Here is an 18,215-nt window from a genome sequence, read left to right on the forward strand (position 1 = left end):
GTGGGGGTGGGCTCAACAAGGGTGGCACCCAAGGGAAGCTGGGGTCTGGGAGAGGTACTGGGGCCCAAAGGAGACAGCAGACAGCTAGGCATAGAGAGGGCAGTTTATTGTCTCAGAGGGCCGAGCTGAGGGACGGGGTTGCAGAGCTATTTCCCCTATGCCTCAAGGACACACACTCTGTCGTTCCTCCGGGGCCAACCACTGAGGGAAGAGGAGGCTCACACTGCCCCAGGGGTTCTCAGGGAAGGACACAAAGTGACTACATGCTTCTCAGACATGTCAGTGGCTGTAAACAGAGGGCTGAGGGAGCCTGGGGAGGGGGGGTTGGTCCATCCTTGGTAGGGGGAGTAGGTGCCCAGCCCCTTTTCAGGCCCAAGAGCCATCTCAGAGAGGGTCAGGAAAACTGAAAGTCACTAGGACAATGTGCTACCCCCCAGGGCAGGCATGTGAACCACGGGCTTTGTCACAGCACACGCAGACACACACTTGTGGGGAGCCTTGGGCCAGGGCGCTAGAAGATGGGGATGTAGTTGTCGATCTTGGCGCGGTGGCGCTGGGCAATGCACTCAGCGATCCACACAATGTTGCGACACTCTTGCTCCTTGAGCTTCACAAAGGCGTAGAAGATACCAAAGTGGAACTGGTTCAGGAACGCTAACTTGTTCAGTTTCACCTGTCGACAGAAGCAGGCAGGGTGTGCAGGTTAGGCCTGGGCCACCAACCCCTCCCTACGACGGGCAGGGGAGCAACCCCTCACCTCATGCTCGAAGAATCGGTCCTCCAGGGTCTTGTCTCCAGGGTTGCTGCCTGCGCCCTCGAAGAGCAGCTTGTACTCCTGGCCCAGGGGAGGGACGGACAGCATGAGCGTGAGGGCGCTGCTGGGAGTGGGGTGAGGATGGAGAGGCCAGTATGCCCATCATCCTGTAGCCAGGACACTCACCGGGTAGTAGTCGGCCACACTCTTCACCTGCTCATAGTCGTCAGCCCGAGCCAGCTGGGCCAGGCCTTCCGGGTACAGCCTCCCGCAGTGCGGAAAGAGCTTGGCACGGTCCTCCTTGGACAGCTCTGTGTCGAACGAGTTGATGGTGATGATGAAGGCTCGTCGGTCGGCTTCAAACTGTGGGGCCGGTGCACAAGCAAGGCGAGGGGGAGGGGGAGGGGGCAGTTGCCAGTCAGCTGGCAGGGCTTCCCCCAGGCCCGGGGTTCCAGGGACCGGCAGGTGGGAGGGTGGGCAGGCACTCACCTCCAGGATGGGGCACATGGCATCGGCCGTGGTCCCGCCCAGTAAGGTGCAGAACTTGTAGAAGGACTCCAGGTAGGCCTGTGCAGAGCAGGGGGCTTGCTCAACCCAGGGAGGAAACTGGGAACTAGGGGATTTGCCAGGCCTCTTCCTCACAATTCCCTCCTTCCCTCCCCAGTCCCTTGCATGGTGAGTCCAAACATCACACTGACGGATTGGCCAGGGCGGCCCCCATGTCAGGGCTTCAGAAACATCCACAAATTCCAACTGTTAGTCAGGTGGCCTGCGCCTCTCTGCACCCAGGAGTGACAGCGATTTTTGGCTGACTGTCTGCTTCGTGGTGCACTGCCCCCCCCACACCCCTACACTGTCATCCCACAGGAGGCCAGTCTCAGAGAGGGGCTCTGTATGCCCCCAGCTGTGCTGCCTGCCATTCCCCCAAACTCCCCTCCTCAGCCTCAGAAAACCATATCTTGATGGGCTTAGTGAAGGAAGGTTACTCCTGAGAGTTCATGGAGGTAGTCTGGTCTGGGTGCTGTGGCCCCTCCTGGCACTCCACCTCACAGAACTCCTACCCCTCAGGTAGCTCCAGGCATCAGGAAGCAGGAAGCAAATTGTCAGCCCCACTCCTGCTGAGGGATGGTTATTGCCTGCACAGACGTCAGCCCTGCAGTGCAATGGCTGGACACATGGGCTGTGGTGGGAATGAGCATTTCCTGCCCAGGCAAATTGGATCTGCTGAGCATAAGGAAAGGACAGGTCGGCTCAGGCCCTCTGTTCCCTTGCAGCACTCACTCATAAAACCAACCAGGCACATGTCAAGAGGGTAATGGTCTTGCGTTCCCCGCCCTGAAGCTCCCTTCACTCAGATCCTCCTGGGTTCCTTCTGGTGGCATGGTCATAGGGACTCTGGCTCCACAGGCTAGAGATTATTCTTCAGGGTTGAGGGTGACAGCTGGGAGGCCTGGAAAGCTTTCGGCACCGAGGTCTGCCCTCCAAGGTTCAGAGACCTTTCCACCCACCACCAGCTGCTCCAAGGAGGTGAGATGAGACCCAGGAGTCCATGAGCACAGGCAAAGCCTGGCCAGCAGCAGTGGGCAAGCTGGGCTCGGGAGGAGGCCCGTGGTGACCACTGGGGTCACAGGAAACAGAAGTCTAGGACAGGTCAGGGGGCCAGAGGCTTGAAAGGAGAGAGTGGACCCCAGCACAGCAGATCCCCAAGAATCAGAGGGCTTGGGTGGCAGAAACCTTTGCCAGTCCTACCATGGCTTGGTGGTAGTTTAGTCCCTCTACAACTGTCCCCAGCCACTTTTCTCCCCACAGCCAACCAAACTTGCTGTCCCCAAATCTCCAGGCTTGCCCCAGGGGGGCCGGCAGTTCCAAACTGCAGCCACCAGCCTCTCCCCAGCCATACCGGCCCCTGGAAAGGCTGACCCAGGGTCGGGGGAGATGATGGGAGAGACCCAGACTCTCTTCTGGAAGCTAGGGCAGCTGAAGAAACTGGCAAGACCCCAAAGGCCCAGGTACCAAGGTGACCTCCCTACCCCCTCCCTGTCCCCTGCAGCCTGCCAGCCATGGCTGCTACACCAGCTGCCTACAGTTCCCACCCGCCAGGTGGTTGAGGGTCCGTCTAATCTCCCATCTGTGGCCACTGGGCTGGGACATTGCCTGTGAGCGGGCGGTCCTGGCATGGCGCCCTCAGCCTTGGATCAGTGTTTATGAGCTGGTGCCCGAGCAGCCCTCACCAGTGACTCCAGCTAGAACCAGTCAGGCCCGGTGAGGGTGTGGGTGAGGCTGGGGGGACAGCCGCACCCCTCACCCAGTCTCAGGGCAGGGATCCCAGCAGCAGGCCAGCTGGGCGGGCAGGAGCACTCAGATGGTGTGCGCGCACACAGCCTCGGCTGACTGCCTGGCCCGCCTCCCTGTTAGCAGGGCAGATGAGAGCACGTGCTGTGCGAACAGGCTGAGCCAGGTGTGATCCAGGGCTGCCAAAGTCTAGAAAGTGGCTTCAGGCAACCCACCTGCCTCTCTGAGCCCCCAGTTTCCGCATCTTACCAGTGTGGATAGTAATGCCCACCTACCTCCTGGGGCGGTCCTGACGATTAAAGTCGTCGGCAATCTTCCTACCTTAGTCTCACGTCTCTGCTCTGTCCTCCCCATTGTTGCCAGAGGGACCTTTCTGATGATACTCTGCCCCGTTGCAAACCTTCACTGGCTGACCCCGTCCGCAGGATACAGTTCAAACTCTAGCCTGGCACTCCAGGCCCTGGGTGACTAGATCCTGTGTCTCCCTCTTTTTCCAGACCTGTGTCCTGCTATCCATCTGAAACCTGCACTTCCACAGCAAACTGCCTGCCACTTGGCCCACGTTCCATGCTTGCTTCTGCATGTGCTGCTCCCCTGCCTACACCCCTGCAACCTACAAGCAGGCTCCTCACCTACCCCCAGAGCCTCCCTTGCACTCTAGCCCAGATTCCTGGAGGGAGACTGGAGGGCCTGGGCTCAAGCGGCAGCCGAGTGTTGGCCCCCTAGCTCCAACCCAGGCAGGAGAAGACCTTCACGGTAAAGATCTGACAGACAGATGTTCTCAGGGTTAGGTCAGCAGGACTCTTGGCCTGGGCTACCACGTCGGAGCCTGCCTACTGCTGATCCATGTTCCTGGCTGCAGCCCATCAGGGGTCCTGGCACCACAGCTCAGCGCCTCACTACGGCCAGAGCCCAGTCTGTCCCAAATGGCCTTCACTGGTCCCTGGCCAGCCCCCTGCCTTGGCTCCCAGCCCTGGTCCTAGCCTCTCAGGCCAGCGCAGCGCAACCCCATGAATCCCAAGCTCACTCTATCTCCAGCGGTCACCAACCTGTGCTATAGCCTGGGGGGAAGCAGAAGGTGGGTTGGGGATGCAGATGCTGGGACATGACACTGGTTCTAGGCCTGAGAAGGACGTGGTGACCTGGCTACACCTGGCTGGGTCCCTCCCTCCACCATAACTGAGCACACTGTTGCCTCTGCTCAAAGCCTGCCCTTGCTGGCAACAGTCCAGGCGGGGTAAACCTGAACGCTATGGCCTGGGTGGCAGCCCATGACCCTCTTGGATGCAGGGCGGGGGGGCGGCCATCCAGGAGCCAGCTCTGACAGGCCAGGCACTCCTGCTGATCTTATCAGGGCCTGCCGCAGGCGCCACGAGACGGAGAACCTGTTCCATGCAGCCTGCGCCCATCGCGGGAGCCAGCGAGGGAGTGCAGAAGGCCCTAGGACAGGAGCCTGGTGCAGCTGCACGCTGTCCCGGCACCCCACCTAAACCACCCGCCCGCCACGCCAGGGGCCCCCGCCCAGAGGCCAGGCCCCACCACCGGCGAGGGCGCTACCTTGTAGAGTGTGTTGCGGATGATCTCGATGTTCATCTCATCAAGGTCCTGCTCTGAAATGCAGTCCTGGAAAAAGGCCGCTGGGGAAGAAAGATGTGGGGGTGAGGGTGGGTGACTGGACTCAGCCTAAGCAAGAATCCAGCTGTTGTTCAGCCACCCTGCAGGGCACAGAGGGCTCCTGCCACAAGGCCCAGCTGGCTGGGGGTTGGGGGCCTCCCAGCCCAGCCTGGGCGATTGCCTTGGAAGTGGCAGAAGCAATACTTGGGGCCATGTGCACTGACCTGAGCTTCTCCTGCATCCTTGCTCCTAAAACTGATTTATAAAGGAGGCGGCCAGCCATAACATGATCTAATCGCCTCTGGGGCAGACCCAAGCTCAGACCATGCCAAAGACAGACTTGCATAAGAGGCCATGACATCCTCCTTCCTTAAGGGGCAGCTGTGGATTTGGGGCCTGATGCCCACAGATCTGCAACCCCCAGGAGGGCCTCAGGCCCACATTTGGAAAACCAGCCTCCTTCTCTTTCAGACAAGGAATGAGCTGGGCGGGCATAGACCAGTGACCCAGAGGGCCACTGTTGGGCTGAAAGTGGAGGCCAGAGCAGGACAGAACCTCCTCCCCTGACAGGGGCCCTAGTCTGTCTCTTCTTTAAAGATGGAGAAACTGAGAAGCCACAAACAGCCCAGAACTAGCTCAGAGTTACTGGGAGAGCCTATGGCAGATATGCCCAGCAAGCAGTGCTCAGGCCTCTTAGCACAGAAACAAGTGCAGCTTAGAACCCACTGGTTTAACCCTGGAGGCTTCCTGGAGGTGGTGCCCTGGGGACTAGGATTGTGGCTATGAGGGCACTAGCTGGGGACAGCCTTAGTGCCTTCTCCCCAGCCTCCAAGACAGGCAGGAGCCAGCACTGCTTAGGTGGGGCCCAGCAGGAAGCTCCCAGTTCCCCTTCCTTTCTCGGCCTCTGACACGAACCCTGCATCCTGCCGGACACTGCCTGACCTGGCCCCTGGGACCTGCTCTGTGGAGGCCAGTGAAGCTATTTGCTTCCCTCCTCTGCCTCACAGGCAGCCAGCCACTCCAGCCCCACTTGGGGCCACAGTCGAGCACAGTTCGAGCTCCCAAGACTCTGAGGGACCCGGGCCTCTCCCCTCTCCATGAGCTCAGCCCTTCTCTGCATCCTGACAAATTGGCCAGTTTCACCAAGTTACAATGCTCCGAGTCAGGCCCTGGGGGTAGCCTGCCTGGCCCAGCAAGAGCAACAGGAAAGGGGCAGAAAGAGGGTGAGAGAATGGGAGGGAAGTTGAGGGCAAGATAAAGGTAAGCAGCAGGGGGCAGGCCTCCCCTTCTGGCTCAGTATCAGCCCCCCCCAGGCGTCCTCCACAAGAACCCCCCAAGGAGGTGCTGCCCCCCTCCTCCCCCTCCGCCCCAGGGGCTCACCCAGGGGCGTGTCCACCAGAATGGCATTGTAGAGCTCGGCAGGTGTCTGCGCAATGTTCACGGCCTCCATCTGCTCAAAGCTGCCTAGCGGGTGGCACTTGGGCACAAGTTCGGCGATAGAGCGCTGGTGCAGCGTGCCCGTGATGAGCAGGATGACGTTGTCAATCATGTAGCTGTAGCTGCGGGAGGCACACAACAGCAGGGAAGCCTGTCAGGGAGGGGGGTTTGCAAGTCCTAGTCCAGCACTGTGCCCTGCCCCCACCCCGCACAACCCCCCTCCACCCCTCCGTGGTGATGCCGCCTCGAGGGCACTGAAGACCAGCACCACTGGCTCACCTCCCTGCCCGGGTGCACCCCTATACTCCAGCGCCAAGAGTCTGGGACACACATGGCCCCTCCCTTGGGGGGTGGCACAGATGCGCGCCCCTTCAGTGGCTGAGAACAGGTAACTACCCCACGGTGCGAACAGTTCCAGCAGGGCACAAGGAGGGGGCTGCAAGGCCAGCCTGGTGGATGAAAGAACTGGGAGATGAAAGTGTGTTCTGGGAAGAGGGAACAGTGTGTGCAAAGGCCTGGAGGCATTCACCGAGTGCCTGCCGCATTCGAGGAACTGAGCACAGTTCAGGGTTGGCAGAGGGAGGGAACCAGGGCAGTGCTGCCAGCAGGCTGGGGCCTGGACACTGGTACTCCAGGCCAGGCTGAGGGTTCTGACTGCATGTGGAGCACTAGGGATCCATGAGCAGGATGCGGGCAGGGAGTACACAGTCCCATTAGGGTCGGTCTGGCTGCTGGGTGGGGAAGGCTGGAGGGTGGATAGCAAGGGGAGGAAAGCCTGAGGAGTAGGGTGGGGAGAGACCAGAGAAGGAGGGAAGACCGGAAGGAGCCGTGGGAGTGCCCCTCTGGAGTAGGGCCCCAGGTCAGGGAGAGATGGAACAGGTAGATAGCTGCCCTGTGCAGCCCCACTCCAAAGGCAGGGCACCGCCTCCTCCTTAAGGCCAGAGGCCTAGGCCAGGTATCCACCCAGGAGGCCTGGAGGAGACCCAGAGGCCTGGAGGAGGGGCTCAGGTCATCCCAGGCTCCCCTGGCTCAACGCTCTGGAGAGCGCATGGGCAGCAGAGGGGGCTGTGGAGCTGGGGAGGGTGGGGCGCCCGGTTCAGACCTGGCAAGGGGCAAGCTCTGCTTCCGACCTTGTCTTAAATGCCATAAAGGAGCTGGGGCAGAGCTCTGTGTAGTCACCTATGTGGGGATGGGGTGAAGATGGGGGAAGGCCCCAGGCACAGTCAGGTGGCAGTAACCACATTTCTCCAGTGATGAACTCAGGGTACGGGGAGGGGAAGAGGCCTGGGGGGAGAGGCACCTGCAGGGTCAGAGCTGAGGTGGTGGTTGCCGCTCTCGGTGGGCACTGAGCACAGGCGTGGCCCTAGCTTCTGGGCGGCCCACAGTTAGGCCCCTGTCCTGGAAAAGTATTTTGAGCACCTAAGGCCAAAGCTGTCCACAGAAGCTCCCTGGTGGGCAGTGGCCCTAAATACCAAGAGAAGAAAGGGAAAGGGGTGGCCCAGGCCTCAACTCAGAGGGCCAGCCATGTGGGGAGCTCCCACAAGGCCCTCCAGGAAGGCTGCAGGAGGAAGAAGTCACAGCTCCTGTCCTGGCCTGACCCCCACTCCCCCTGCTTGCTGCACCCTCCCCCAGCTCCCACCCAGCCCAGCGCCCTGCTGCGACCTCTGCTCTCCTGGGCTTGGGGCCAGGCAGCTGCCCTCTCTCCGCCCCCGAACCGGCTGGGTCAGCGACAGGATGTGCACTGAGAAGAGACAGCCCCCCCCTTCTCAAACTGAGGGCTTCAGGCGGGGCCCATTTGTAGCTACAAGCCAAGAAGCCCAAATGGCCAGCCTTCTGCCCCTGACCTGACAGAGCTGGCAGAGCAGAGGGACTTCAGAGAAAGCTCGCTGGAGTTCTGTGCCTTGGCCTCCAGCCCAAGCCTGCATCCCCTCCACCCTGGACAGCATCCCTTGTTCCCAATGCCTCCAGAACCTCATGCAGCACAGTACCACGGGACTCCATGTCACCTCCCGCAGCCCCTAGCGACACCCCATCCAGCCCCACTCCAGCCGTCCTGTGCCCCGAGACAGCCACAAAGATCCCCGCCCCCACCCTGAAGATGCTCTTCTACACTCTCACAACCCTTTGGACAGGGACAGGGAGATCATACTTCTTAGGCCTATATTATCCTATTGATATCACAACCACCAGCATCAGCAACTCCAGTGTCCAAAGAAGTAAGAGAGAGTACAGCACTCAGCCCCGCCACGCCACCGGGCAGATGAGCTCTATGTCCCCATTTCCTGGCGGTAGAGTCTTCCCACAGGGCTCTCCTCTGAGTCCCAGCCAGGCCCTGGCACTACACTCCCCATCTAGCCTTGTCTTCTCAGAGGGATCCGCACAAGCCAGTTTTCTTTCTCTAAACCTCCTCACTCCTTGTGTCCACAACTCGGGGAAACTGTTTATGTTGGGGATGGGCTGGGGTCAGGGCCCAAGGGAGGCACTGGTACTCCTCAGAGTCCTGGCTGGGACTCAGAGGAGAGCCCTGTGGGAAGACTCTACCGCCGGCTTTGTTGTTATCCCTCCAGTGATGTGGAACAGGCCAGCTATGATTCACGTTTCAGCCCTGACAGCAGACGTGGGGGCCAGTGGTAGCAGCCCCTAGCTACCCCCAGCCTCTCCTGCTAGAAGTCCTGGCTGGGCACCAAGGAAAATGCTGAGCCAATTAAGGGCCACTTATGATTACATATCCCCACCCCCTTCCAGGGCCCCTTTCTAACCCAGGCTAGGCCAGCCTTGGACAATCCTGTGCCAGGCCCGGCTCTTCCCTCTCCGAGTCAACTACAGGGTCGCTGCAGAAGCAGCCCCTGCTTTTCTCCCCCAGTGAGAGCCAGAATCATCTTTCCTGGGAGAAAAGAGGCAGAGTAGGCCTGGCAGAGATGGTGCTGGCGAGGCAGTCTGTTTCTCCCCCAAAGCCAAGGCCTTCAGCAGGCAGGGAAATCCTCCTCCTCCTCGCCTGGCTTCAGCAGCTGCCTCCCTGCCCCCAGAAAGCCACTCCACCAGTCCTCCCCTCGTTTGGCCTCGATAGGAGAGAATGAGGTTCCAGCTGGTCAGCGTCTCCCTCCAGAGGAAGACAGCTGGGGAGTGGACAGGCGGCTGCCCGCCAGGCCAAAGAGGCCCTTGTGGGGTGGGAGTGGGGAGTCTGTATTCCTCTGCCTCCCTCACCCTGAGCCTTTAAGACTCAGCTGGGGCCCACAGAAGTCTCGGGTTGGGGTTTAGGAAGCCCCTTCTTTCAAGAAGTCTTCAGAGCCCCTAGCCAAGCCCTGTCCCTCTGCTGTGCCCTTTGGCGCCACCTGCTGGAGACGCATGGCTTGCCTGCATGTTCTCATCTTGGCCCTGGGGGCTGGCCCGGCACTGGCGAGGAGGCCCCGATGGTTCGGTACCTCTGCCAGTCTGTCCATCTTACAGCTCCCAGCAGAGGCTGCTCATAAACAGTACTTGTGCTTGATCACATCAGAGTCCTGCACAGCTGCCCAGGGCAGCAAGTGAACAGAGATACCAAGTTGTGGCCTCAGCATACTACCTGTCAAGCCTCAGTTTCTCCTCTGCAATCAGGATAACTGAAACGCAGCCCACAGCAAAGCTAGTGAGGTCCTGACCTTATCATTAAAATCCCGCCCCTCCCCCAGAGGCCCAGCTGGGTCTTCCCACTTGACCTAAGTCTTCTGGGCCTTGAAGAGCTCCTGCATGCTCTCCCTCAGTCTCCGGAAAAGAGTGTCACTGCTGGCTCTCCCTCAAGGCAGAAGCCAGATCTAATGCAGGACCCAGCAACCATGGCAGGTCTGGAGCCCCAGCCTGTATAGACCCTGCTGGGACCCAAAAACAGTGGTTGTGGAAAAAGAGGGCTGGAGGGCCAGGATAGGGAGGTCTAACGTAATCTGATACCTCCGGGGCCCATGGTGTAGAAAGTTCTGGGCAGAAAGGCATGTATGCTAAAAGGCCCACGGGGCACTTGACCCCACCATCCTGGGACAAAGCCTCCTTCCAGCTACCCACTCCAGCTAGTGGCACTGAGGTCCCTGGTACGTAAGATTGGACCTCACCCCTCCCAGATGGTGGAGGTTACCATGCCCAGGCTCTGCCAGTGGGTACCTGGCTGCTGCTTACGGGGGATGGCACCCTCCAGGAGGCTCACTCATCTAAAGACAAAAGCCTCTGAGGCCCACCTGAGACTCCCCAGAGACCAGACTCGCCTCTCACAAGCAACTTTCCCAGCTACCCCTTCAGGATCTACTCTCCTATGGGAAGCTGTCATGCAATGGCCCAGATCAGATCGCCCTCCAGTGCCGAAAAAGCCTAATAGAGGCTCCCCCCCCAAGTCACAAAGCAAATTAATGGCTGGGTCCCAGAAAGGACCTTCACATTACATTTATCGCCATCATATCGAGCTAAATCGTTTCAAGACTACATGACTGATGACAGCCTACTTCTCGGATTCTCGCTCGCTCAAGGCCTGTCTGCCCCACACCAGGCAGCTGCCTCTGCTCGGGCCACCTACTCTCCTGAGTGGCCTAACCCCCCCGATCCGGGAGTCCTCTTAATGCCGGAAAGCCTCCTGTGACCCTGGATCCATTTGTAGCAGCTGCCCACAGGCCTCTCCAGGAGCTGTCTACACCACCACTGGCACCCGTCCCACTGCATTCATACATCCCCTTCCCTCCTGGCGCTGGGCCTAGCCCAGAGCTGATACTGGTCATGTGTGTTGGCTGAAGGCTGGCTGGGATCTACAAAACCACTGGACACTGTCTTTTGCCATGGGAGGGCAGAAAAGGCCTTTACCACCTTTTAGCATACCTTCGTGACAAGGAACCCATCACCTCGTGGGGAATCCTGTTCCAGCCATCCAGGGGCAGCTCCGAAGGCAACTAAGAGACTCTGAGGGATGGAGCTAAGTTGATCTCTCATGGTGATCCCACCCTCCACCCCGGCTGGGCCCGCTTTGTCTGTGGGCAGTGATGGCACTGTTCCTTCAAGTATTCACGCTCAGGATGGAGCCACTAGCTGACAGCTTCCCTCTCTGGTGGAACCACACTCTCCTCTCCGGTGACTTTCCTCTGGACACCCCTAGGATTGAGGATCCATGCTCCAGCTGCTGAGACCACATGTGGTTCCCTCAGTCCAGAAGCCCCCGCTCCTTCAATTTCTCCTTTAAACACCCTTCCCCTCAGCCACATAGCCCCCTCGTCAGAGAAGCCAGGTGTGAGTTCCCAGTCTGGGGCAGCTGCCCTGGACGGGCCCTGGCCCGACGGAAGGGATCCCTTCTTTCTGCAACACTGTGGGATGACCCAGAAAGGAGGAAGCAGAGGAGGTGCAGGGGAGGAGAAGAGCAGACAGGGAGGCAGGAGTGAAATGGCAGAGACGCCATGAGAGGGAGGAGACTGCTGGAGGCTGAGGGCCGTGGCTCCTGATGAGGCCTGGAGACCTTGCTGCATAAAGGTCAGTAGTGACCTTGATCAGGGCCTTGTGGGAGAGTGATGGAAGGGCTGGGAGCAGACTGGAGACTCAAAGGATGGGCAGGGGTGGGGGCACAGGTGAGAGAACAGATAGTGAGTGTAAAAAGCGTAGGCCCCAGGAGATGGGTTTTTAATGGTGTAGACATCTGCGCTTGTTCAGATGTTGATGTGAAGAATCTGGAAGGGGAAGGTGGCTGTATAGACAGGCCAGTACAGGTGAGTGGCCACTCAGGGTCCAGGGAGTGGGGTGAGGGGACTCAGGACTCTGGCAGAAGGACCCAAGAGAAGAGGGAGCCTCTGCCTTCAGATCAGGGTTGTGGACACAGATGCGGTGCTGGGAGGTGACTGGTTTCTACCATCTCCGTGGAGGAGGAAGGTGGGCCATCTGCCCAGAGAGAAGGCTGGGGGCAGGAGAGGGGTGGTGGGTAAGATGGTGAGGTGGGGGCTGCAGGAGCTGGGTAGGGAGGGCAAACAGCCAGCTGGGCAAAGACAAGCCCAGGCCAGCTGTGAGCAGCACGTCTGGCAGCAGGGATCACCGCCCAAGGCCGGCTTCCCCAGTTTTGCTCCAGGCTGTGGAGGTGGGGGAGGGCGCCTCCAGGCCAGAGGCTGCTGGGATTCCTCCAGGGCTGGGGGGCTGCCAGCCAGGGCGGGACCAGAAGCCGGGCGGCCAAGAGAGCTGCGGATGCTGGCAGAAGAGTGCTCAAATGATGGACCAGGGAACCTCAGCTGGGAAGGGAGGAAAACGAAGACAGAAGGGGCAGCAGGGGAGGAAGCAAAGCCCTGTGTCCTGCTGAGTCCGGAACCCGCGTCCCACAAGGGACTGAGAGTGGGCTGGAGGGCCTGAAGACTGTGGGTAGAGAGGGGGGGCCTGACTCAGCGATTTTGGGGTGGAGCAGTTCCAGCAGTGACATGGCCTTGGGTAGCCATCCGTGGGGGTGGCTGAAGTGGAGAGCAGAAGAGCGGGTCACTGCAGATGACGAGGTCATGGAACGAGCAGCCACAGGCTCAGACAGGCTGACACGTGGCTGCTGAGCTCCTCCTGAGTGAGGGCAGGAGTGAGGAGATGGGAAGACTTCAGCCACGATCACCCATGAATGGAAGGGGCGGGGAAGTGACTGCCGGCCGCAGGATAGCGCTCGGCTGCTTTAAGCACACTTGGTGCTTGCAGCCAGCCTCCAGCAAAGAGCTGGCGGCTGTGCGGCCTCAGTCACGCTCAGAGCCCTCTCCAGTTTCATGGCCTGGCAGGCTGCGACCAAGCCTCTAAGGGTACCAAGAAAGGCCAGGAGCTGGCTGCACAGGCGGGTGGGCCAAGCGGGCAGTGGGATGGATGACAACTGCCCTCTCACCACTGGCATGGGTCAGGCCTCCTCTGGCCAGCCTAGCTGGCAAGGCCAGAACATTCATCAGGAAGCTGAAAGAGCCTTGTGCAAACAAGGTGAAGGCTGGGCTCTGGCAATAAATGCATTGCTTCCTGGTATGTCCCCAGCTCTGGCCTTGGAGCAAGGGATACACAGGCCCAGGCCAGGGGTTGACTGACACATGGGACACTCTGGTGTGACCCCCCAACTCAGCATCACAAGACATGCCCCATCTCTGGCCTCCTGCCCCAGAAGGACCATGTAGTCTGTACCTTGACCAGAGCCAGGGAGGTGTAAGTATAGGCCCAGCCAGGAGAGCAAGGAGGCCTGTGGCTGGGAAAGAGACTGCTTCTCAGCCCGGGCAGGTTCCCTGAGCCCTTCAGGGGTCCCAGCCTGTGGCCTCCACTCAAGAAGGGAGCCCTTCTGGCTGCAGCCCCTCCTTGAGCTAGTGGATCTTGAGTAAGTGGCCACTCTTTGCTAGGAATGGGAATCAGGATGGGCGGAAGCACCTAGCCAGGCGGGTGTGCCAAGTCCCAAGGAGGAGGGTGGCAGCACCGAAATCAGGGAATGGTAAAAGCTCAATAGTACCCAGAAGAGTACCTGGAAGTGCTTCCCCACAACACACTCACACACTGCACTAAGGCAGAGCACACTCATTTAAGCTAGCCACCAATCACACCTCTGGGACCATCTCTGTTCACTAGGCACTGGCTCATGACTCCCGGGCTATCCTGGCAGAGGGAGCCTCTCTATCTCCCTGTTTCCACAGGCATACTGGGCAAGCAGAGGCTGCCTTACCCAAGTGCCCTCCCCTAGCCTGCAGGTCCCGGGGGCCTTTCCTCCGCTTAGCTTCCCCAGGAGCTTAGTGGAGGCAGGGCTACACCCAAAGGTTAGACAGTGGGGAAGCTAGGCAATCAAGGGTCATAAGCATGAGGACCTGGGGAATTGGGAAAGGCAGCTAGGTGTTCAGCCTCCCCCGTCTCCCTAAGATTCAAGGCCATGGACAGAGAAGATGGAGAATGGGCTTCAGCCCAGACAGGGCCAGAGGGCCTGAATGGTCCATTCCAAGAACCTGGCTCTCCAGAGCTCTGCCCATCCCCTTAGCCCTGATCCCAGGATGGGAAGTGGGGATATAGCGAGTATTCAGTGCAGATGCTGCAGGGTGAGAGAGGAAAAGTGCTCCCATCATCCCTGGTCTCCCCACCCCAATCTCTGTAATGCTAAGGGTGCAGGGAAAGGGGCTCCATCCAACACTACAGTGTGGGACACTCTTGCCTGCCACCAGATTCCCAGGCAGTAGTGTAGTGGCTGGTGGGGGCCTGGAGGTCCAGGGTCGCGAATGACCAGCCCAGCCACACAGTCCAGGAAGACTCTGCGGGCAGCCGGCCTGAGCCCACGCTAGGCCAGCCGCAGCAGCTGCAGCCATCCTGCCCAGTGGGAGGGGAAGGCACTACAGGGCATGCTTACGTAATGAAGTCCAGGAAGCTGGCGAGTGGCTCGTAGGCGTGGTTCCTCATGTGGCGGAACTCCACCACCATCTTCTCCTTGAGCCGGTCATCGATGACTGACACTGTCAGCGGCGACGCCTCATTGGCCAGGAAGTTGCCGTAGTCTGTGCTCTGCAGGTGCAGCTTCAGGTCTGAAAGCCAAGGCGGGGGGATGGGAGGGTGAGAGTTGGCCATGCTGAGCCTCTCAGGACCCCAAGACCCCGTACCCACCCGAACTCTGAGCCCCGGTCTCTCCCCTGGAGTTGTGGCCTGCTGCTACCCTGACCTACTGTCCCTCCCTGTTGGCTCCGGGGCCGTCAGACCAAGGCTCCAGAGATGTCCCAGACCCTTGGGCCATGAGCCAGTACACTGGGCCCCAGAGGCCAAGCACCAGAAGAACAACTGTTCCTCCAAATGACAAGATGGCCTGGAAACACCAACCCAAGGTGCCATTCATAACCCAACCCATAGCCTTTGAGGCCCTTCTGTATGGTGGTCTCTTGGGTGGCCTTAACCTAGAGCAGGGTAAGATGTGCACCCTGCCCTCCAGAGCCTCATGGCTAGAAGTGCAAGCAACACACCCCGGGCAGAAACAATGCATATAAAATAAAGGAGGCAGGAGTTGAGTGGACACTGAGATAGGACGGAGAGGATGAGAGAACATGCCGGGCTGGGCCAGAGCAAAGGGCAGGGACAGGAACATACAAAGGCAACAGCCAACAGGATGGCCTGAGTGACAAGTGGCCTGGAGGGCAAATGAGTGGCATGGGGGGAGATGAGGCTGGGAGGGAAGACCGGGCTTGCTGCAGGAGTGGCTGGAGGCAGACAGGCCCATCATCCAGGCTCTTCTGAGCAATCAGGGATGGGGCCAGGGAAAAGGGACAAGAGGACAAGCAGAAGGGTCCTGGGTGGGAAGGTCCGGTGAGACCCAGTGGGATCCGGGCAACAACATAACAGTCACCGGGCTTTTGCCTTTGTCTCCCACCCCCGGTCTAGTCTCCACCAGCAGCCTGCGCAGTCTTGACACGAGGCGACGCATGTCACTTGTTTGCACGTCCTCACATCGGGGCCCTCCCTGTCCCTCTGCCTAGACAGTGATGCTCTCTTCTCAGACATCCCCTCTTCAAAGACCTCTCCTGCAGCCTCATGACCCTGTCCCTTCACATATGCTGCTCTTCTTCAAACACCTGTTCCCCCCGTCAAGGGACCCATAAGCTCCGCGACAGCAGGGATCTGGGGTCACTGCGCTGTCCTAGAGCCTAGAACAGAGCATGTTCTGCTGCGTTTTCATGCTCAGTAAGTAACTGGGGGATGGACAAAAGTCTGGGGATAGTGTTGGTGAGGACAGTAGGTGGGTTTACTCCTGGATTTTGAAATGGGGGACACTGTAGCAGCGATGGCAGTACCAAGAACAGTGGCTGAGAAGGTACCCGTATGTGCGTGCGTGCGTGCGTGCGTGTATGAAGGCCCAAAAGCCAAGGCCGGCTTCTGCTATAAGGGACGACGTGTTTTCTGTCCCCTGGGAAGGTTGCCCAGGGGAGGACAAAAAGGGTCACACTCGTGAACATTGCCACAAGCCCCCCTGATCAAGCCTCCCTGTGTTGTCTGTGGGCCTGGAGGGCCATGCTATCCCGGGCTGCTTCGAAGGAAGGGACAGTGTGGCACATAACTCCCTGTGAAGCCCCTATCCCTGCACCCCACCGAGAGAAAAACATTCCCAGCCTGGGGTTAGGTGTGCGAAAGGAGAGACGAAAGGGTATGTGAGAGGGGGAGGTGAGGGAGGGAGGGGCGTGCATGCCCCTGGGTGAAATGCCTTTTACCTGCAGCTCTGGGTGGCACCCGGTGGCCGCCAGCACTCATGTCCTCTGTGGCTCCTGGGCCCTCACAGAATGGACTTTAACCCTGTGAGGCCTGCAGGAGGCCTTCACCACCTGCTGCTCTTGCCATTGCCCTGCCAACTCACACCCCCTTCTCTCCACAGCCACCCAAAAGTAGGACAGAACCAAGGGCAAGGTAGGAAAGGGAGAAGCCACCAGCCCCCTGCTCTACCCCATGGACTTGGCTGCCTTTGGCCCAGGAGGTGTGCACACTCTTATGTCCTCACCCCAGGCCGTCTGCCACAAGTCCCTGCCCTGGGTTCCATTCTTCCCTGTCCCTACCATGGTCTGGCCAAGGTCCACCTATGCTTAGAATAGGCAAGGGTGAGAGAAGGTGTTTTGCTCAGTGGTACTTGAGTTGTTGCAATGTTTAATCACCCATTTGGTTGTCAAAGAAAAATTCGTAACCTTAACTGATGGTTATAACTGATGGTTGCTGGAACAGTACATCACCTTGTATTCCTACCTCTAGTAATGGGCCTTATGTGTCAGGTTTTAACATCCTCGACCCTGAAAAAGCACACAATTCTTTTTAAAAGAAACATGGTTTACTTGCACACAACTGATCAGTTTTGAGAGATCGTTAATGTTCTTGAAGGGGTTTTTGTGGGTGGAACAGAGAGTGCGAATAGGACCTGATCCCTTTTATTACAGTATTAAAATTAATTCCACTTAATTTATCAAGTCATATTCATGCCCTGGTTTTATATACTTGTATCTATCACACATTATGATGCTTGAAAAACAAAGTGGGCAGGGGTTTCTGGCCAGGGCACAGCAGGTGCTCACATCCCCACTAGGGGAAGCTTCAGAGCGGACAGCAGCTGGAAGCCGGGGCTGGAATGTAGTGTTCTGGGTCAGACCGTCTAGTGCGGCAGCTGCCAGACCAAACCTGTTCGTTGATCCACCCGGCCACTGCAGCCAGCAGAGAGCCCATCTCAGGCGATAAGACTCCTTCCTCTCCAGTGCACAGCTGGGTGCAGAGGCCAGGCCAGATGTACAGGGCAAAACCCAGGGCAAAACCCAGGCCCCTTAGCAGGGCCCCTCATGCCTCACCCCACTCTGCTCTGGGACAGCTAGTCCAGGCCCTGGGCCCCAGCCTAGCTTCCTGCCACCTACCCTCCAAAGCATCTTTGCATTCGCTGCTAGAGGCTTCCCTAAATGCTGGCACCCTAGCCTCCACTCTCCAGCAGTGTACCCCACCTCTGCCTTTCGAAACAGGGCTTCTCTTCGCTGGGAAAGCGCGCTCAACAACTTCCCCACTGCCAAGTACCCTCTCTGTTCTCCAGCTCCCACTGACTTGCCATCTAATACACTGGTGAAGTGGGAGTCAGCACCCCAACACCAGGGGAAACCCAGACCCACTCTAACTGGAAACAGAGAGGTCCCTGCTGTGTACTCAGCCCCGTGCCAGGAGCGACCTGTGCACTGGGCCTCCCAGCCATGCCCATTTCACAGACTTAGAAAGGAGCAATCAGAGGGAACACAAAACTTATCCAGAGTCCCAGTCAGGTGTAGAGGGGCCAGGATGTGGATCAAACCTGGTGGATTCTGTTGTCTCCAATTCTGGCCTCCTTTCCTCCCCCACCCTTTACATCCTTGACCACATTCTCCCATGGCCCTCGGCCCAAGGTGGGCCTTTTGGATATGGACCCAACTGCCTAGACTACTTTAGTCCCAGAAGAGCTGGCAGGGGGCAGAGGAGTGAGAGTGGCCAGGGCTGCCCCCTCCATGACCTTGGAGGCAGCCTGGACACTCACTGCCCACCTGACGTCATGCCTCAGCAAGCCCCTCTGGTATCCCCCGTGGCAATGTCTATTCCTAGAGAAGCCAGGAACATGTGCATGTGAACGAGAGGTGCAAAGCTGAGGGGTGGGCTCTTCTTTGCATTCTCCCACCCGTGG

At 59.0% G+C, this 18,215-nt stretch overlaps 1 protein-coding gene across 1 annotated transcript in view; it reads right to left on the reverse strand.

The window, feature by feature from the left end:
- Positions 1-85: 85 nt before the first annotated feature.
- The window catches only part of ATP6V0D1 (ATPase H+ transporting V0 subunit d1), a 35,444-nt gene continuing 17,314 nt past the window's right edge, over positions 86-18,215 (reverse strand). Inside the window, exons 2-8 of the mRNA XM_045814875.2 lie at positions 14,415-14,586; positions 6,041-6,219; positions 4,604-4,683; positions 1,244-1,321; positions 941-1,117; positions 758-835; positions 86-673 (exon numbers count right to left, since the gene is read on the reverse strand). Of these exons, the coding sequence (XP_045670831.1) occupies positions 512-673; positions 758-835; positions 941-1,117; positions 1,244-1,321; positions 4,604-4,683; positions 6,041-6,219; positions 14,415-14,586 (926 nt within the window). The 3' untranslated portion in view covers positions 86-511. The remainder of the gene's footprint in view (positions 674-757; positions 836-940; positions 1,118-1,243; positions 1,322-4,603; positions 4,684-6,040; positions 6,220-14,414; positions 14,587-18,215) is intronic.

This window comes from Ursus americanus, chromosome 21 (assembly GCF_024610735.1).
Source record: "Ursus americanus isolate L20-20 chromosome 21, mUrsAme1.1.p, whole genome shotgun sequence".
Classification (NCBI taxonomy): domain Eukaryota; kingdom Metazoa; phylum Chordata; class Mammalia; order Carnivora; family Ursidae; genus Ursus; species Ursus americanus.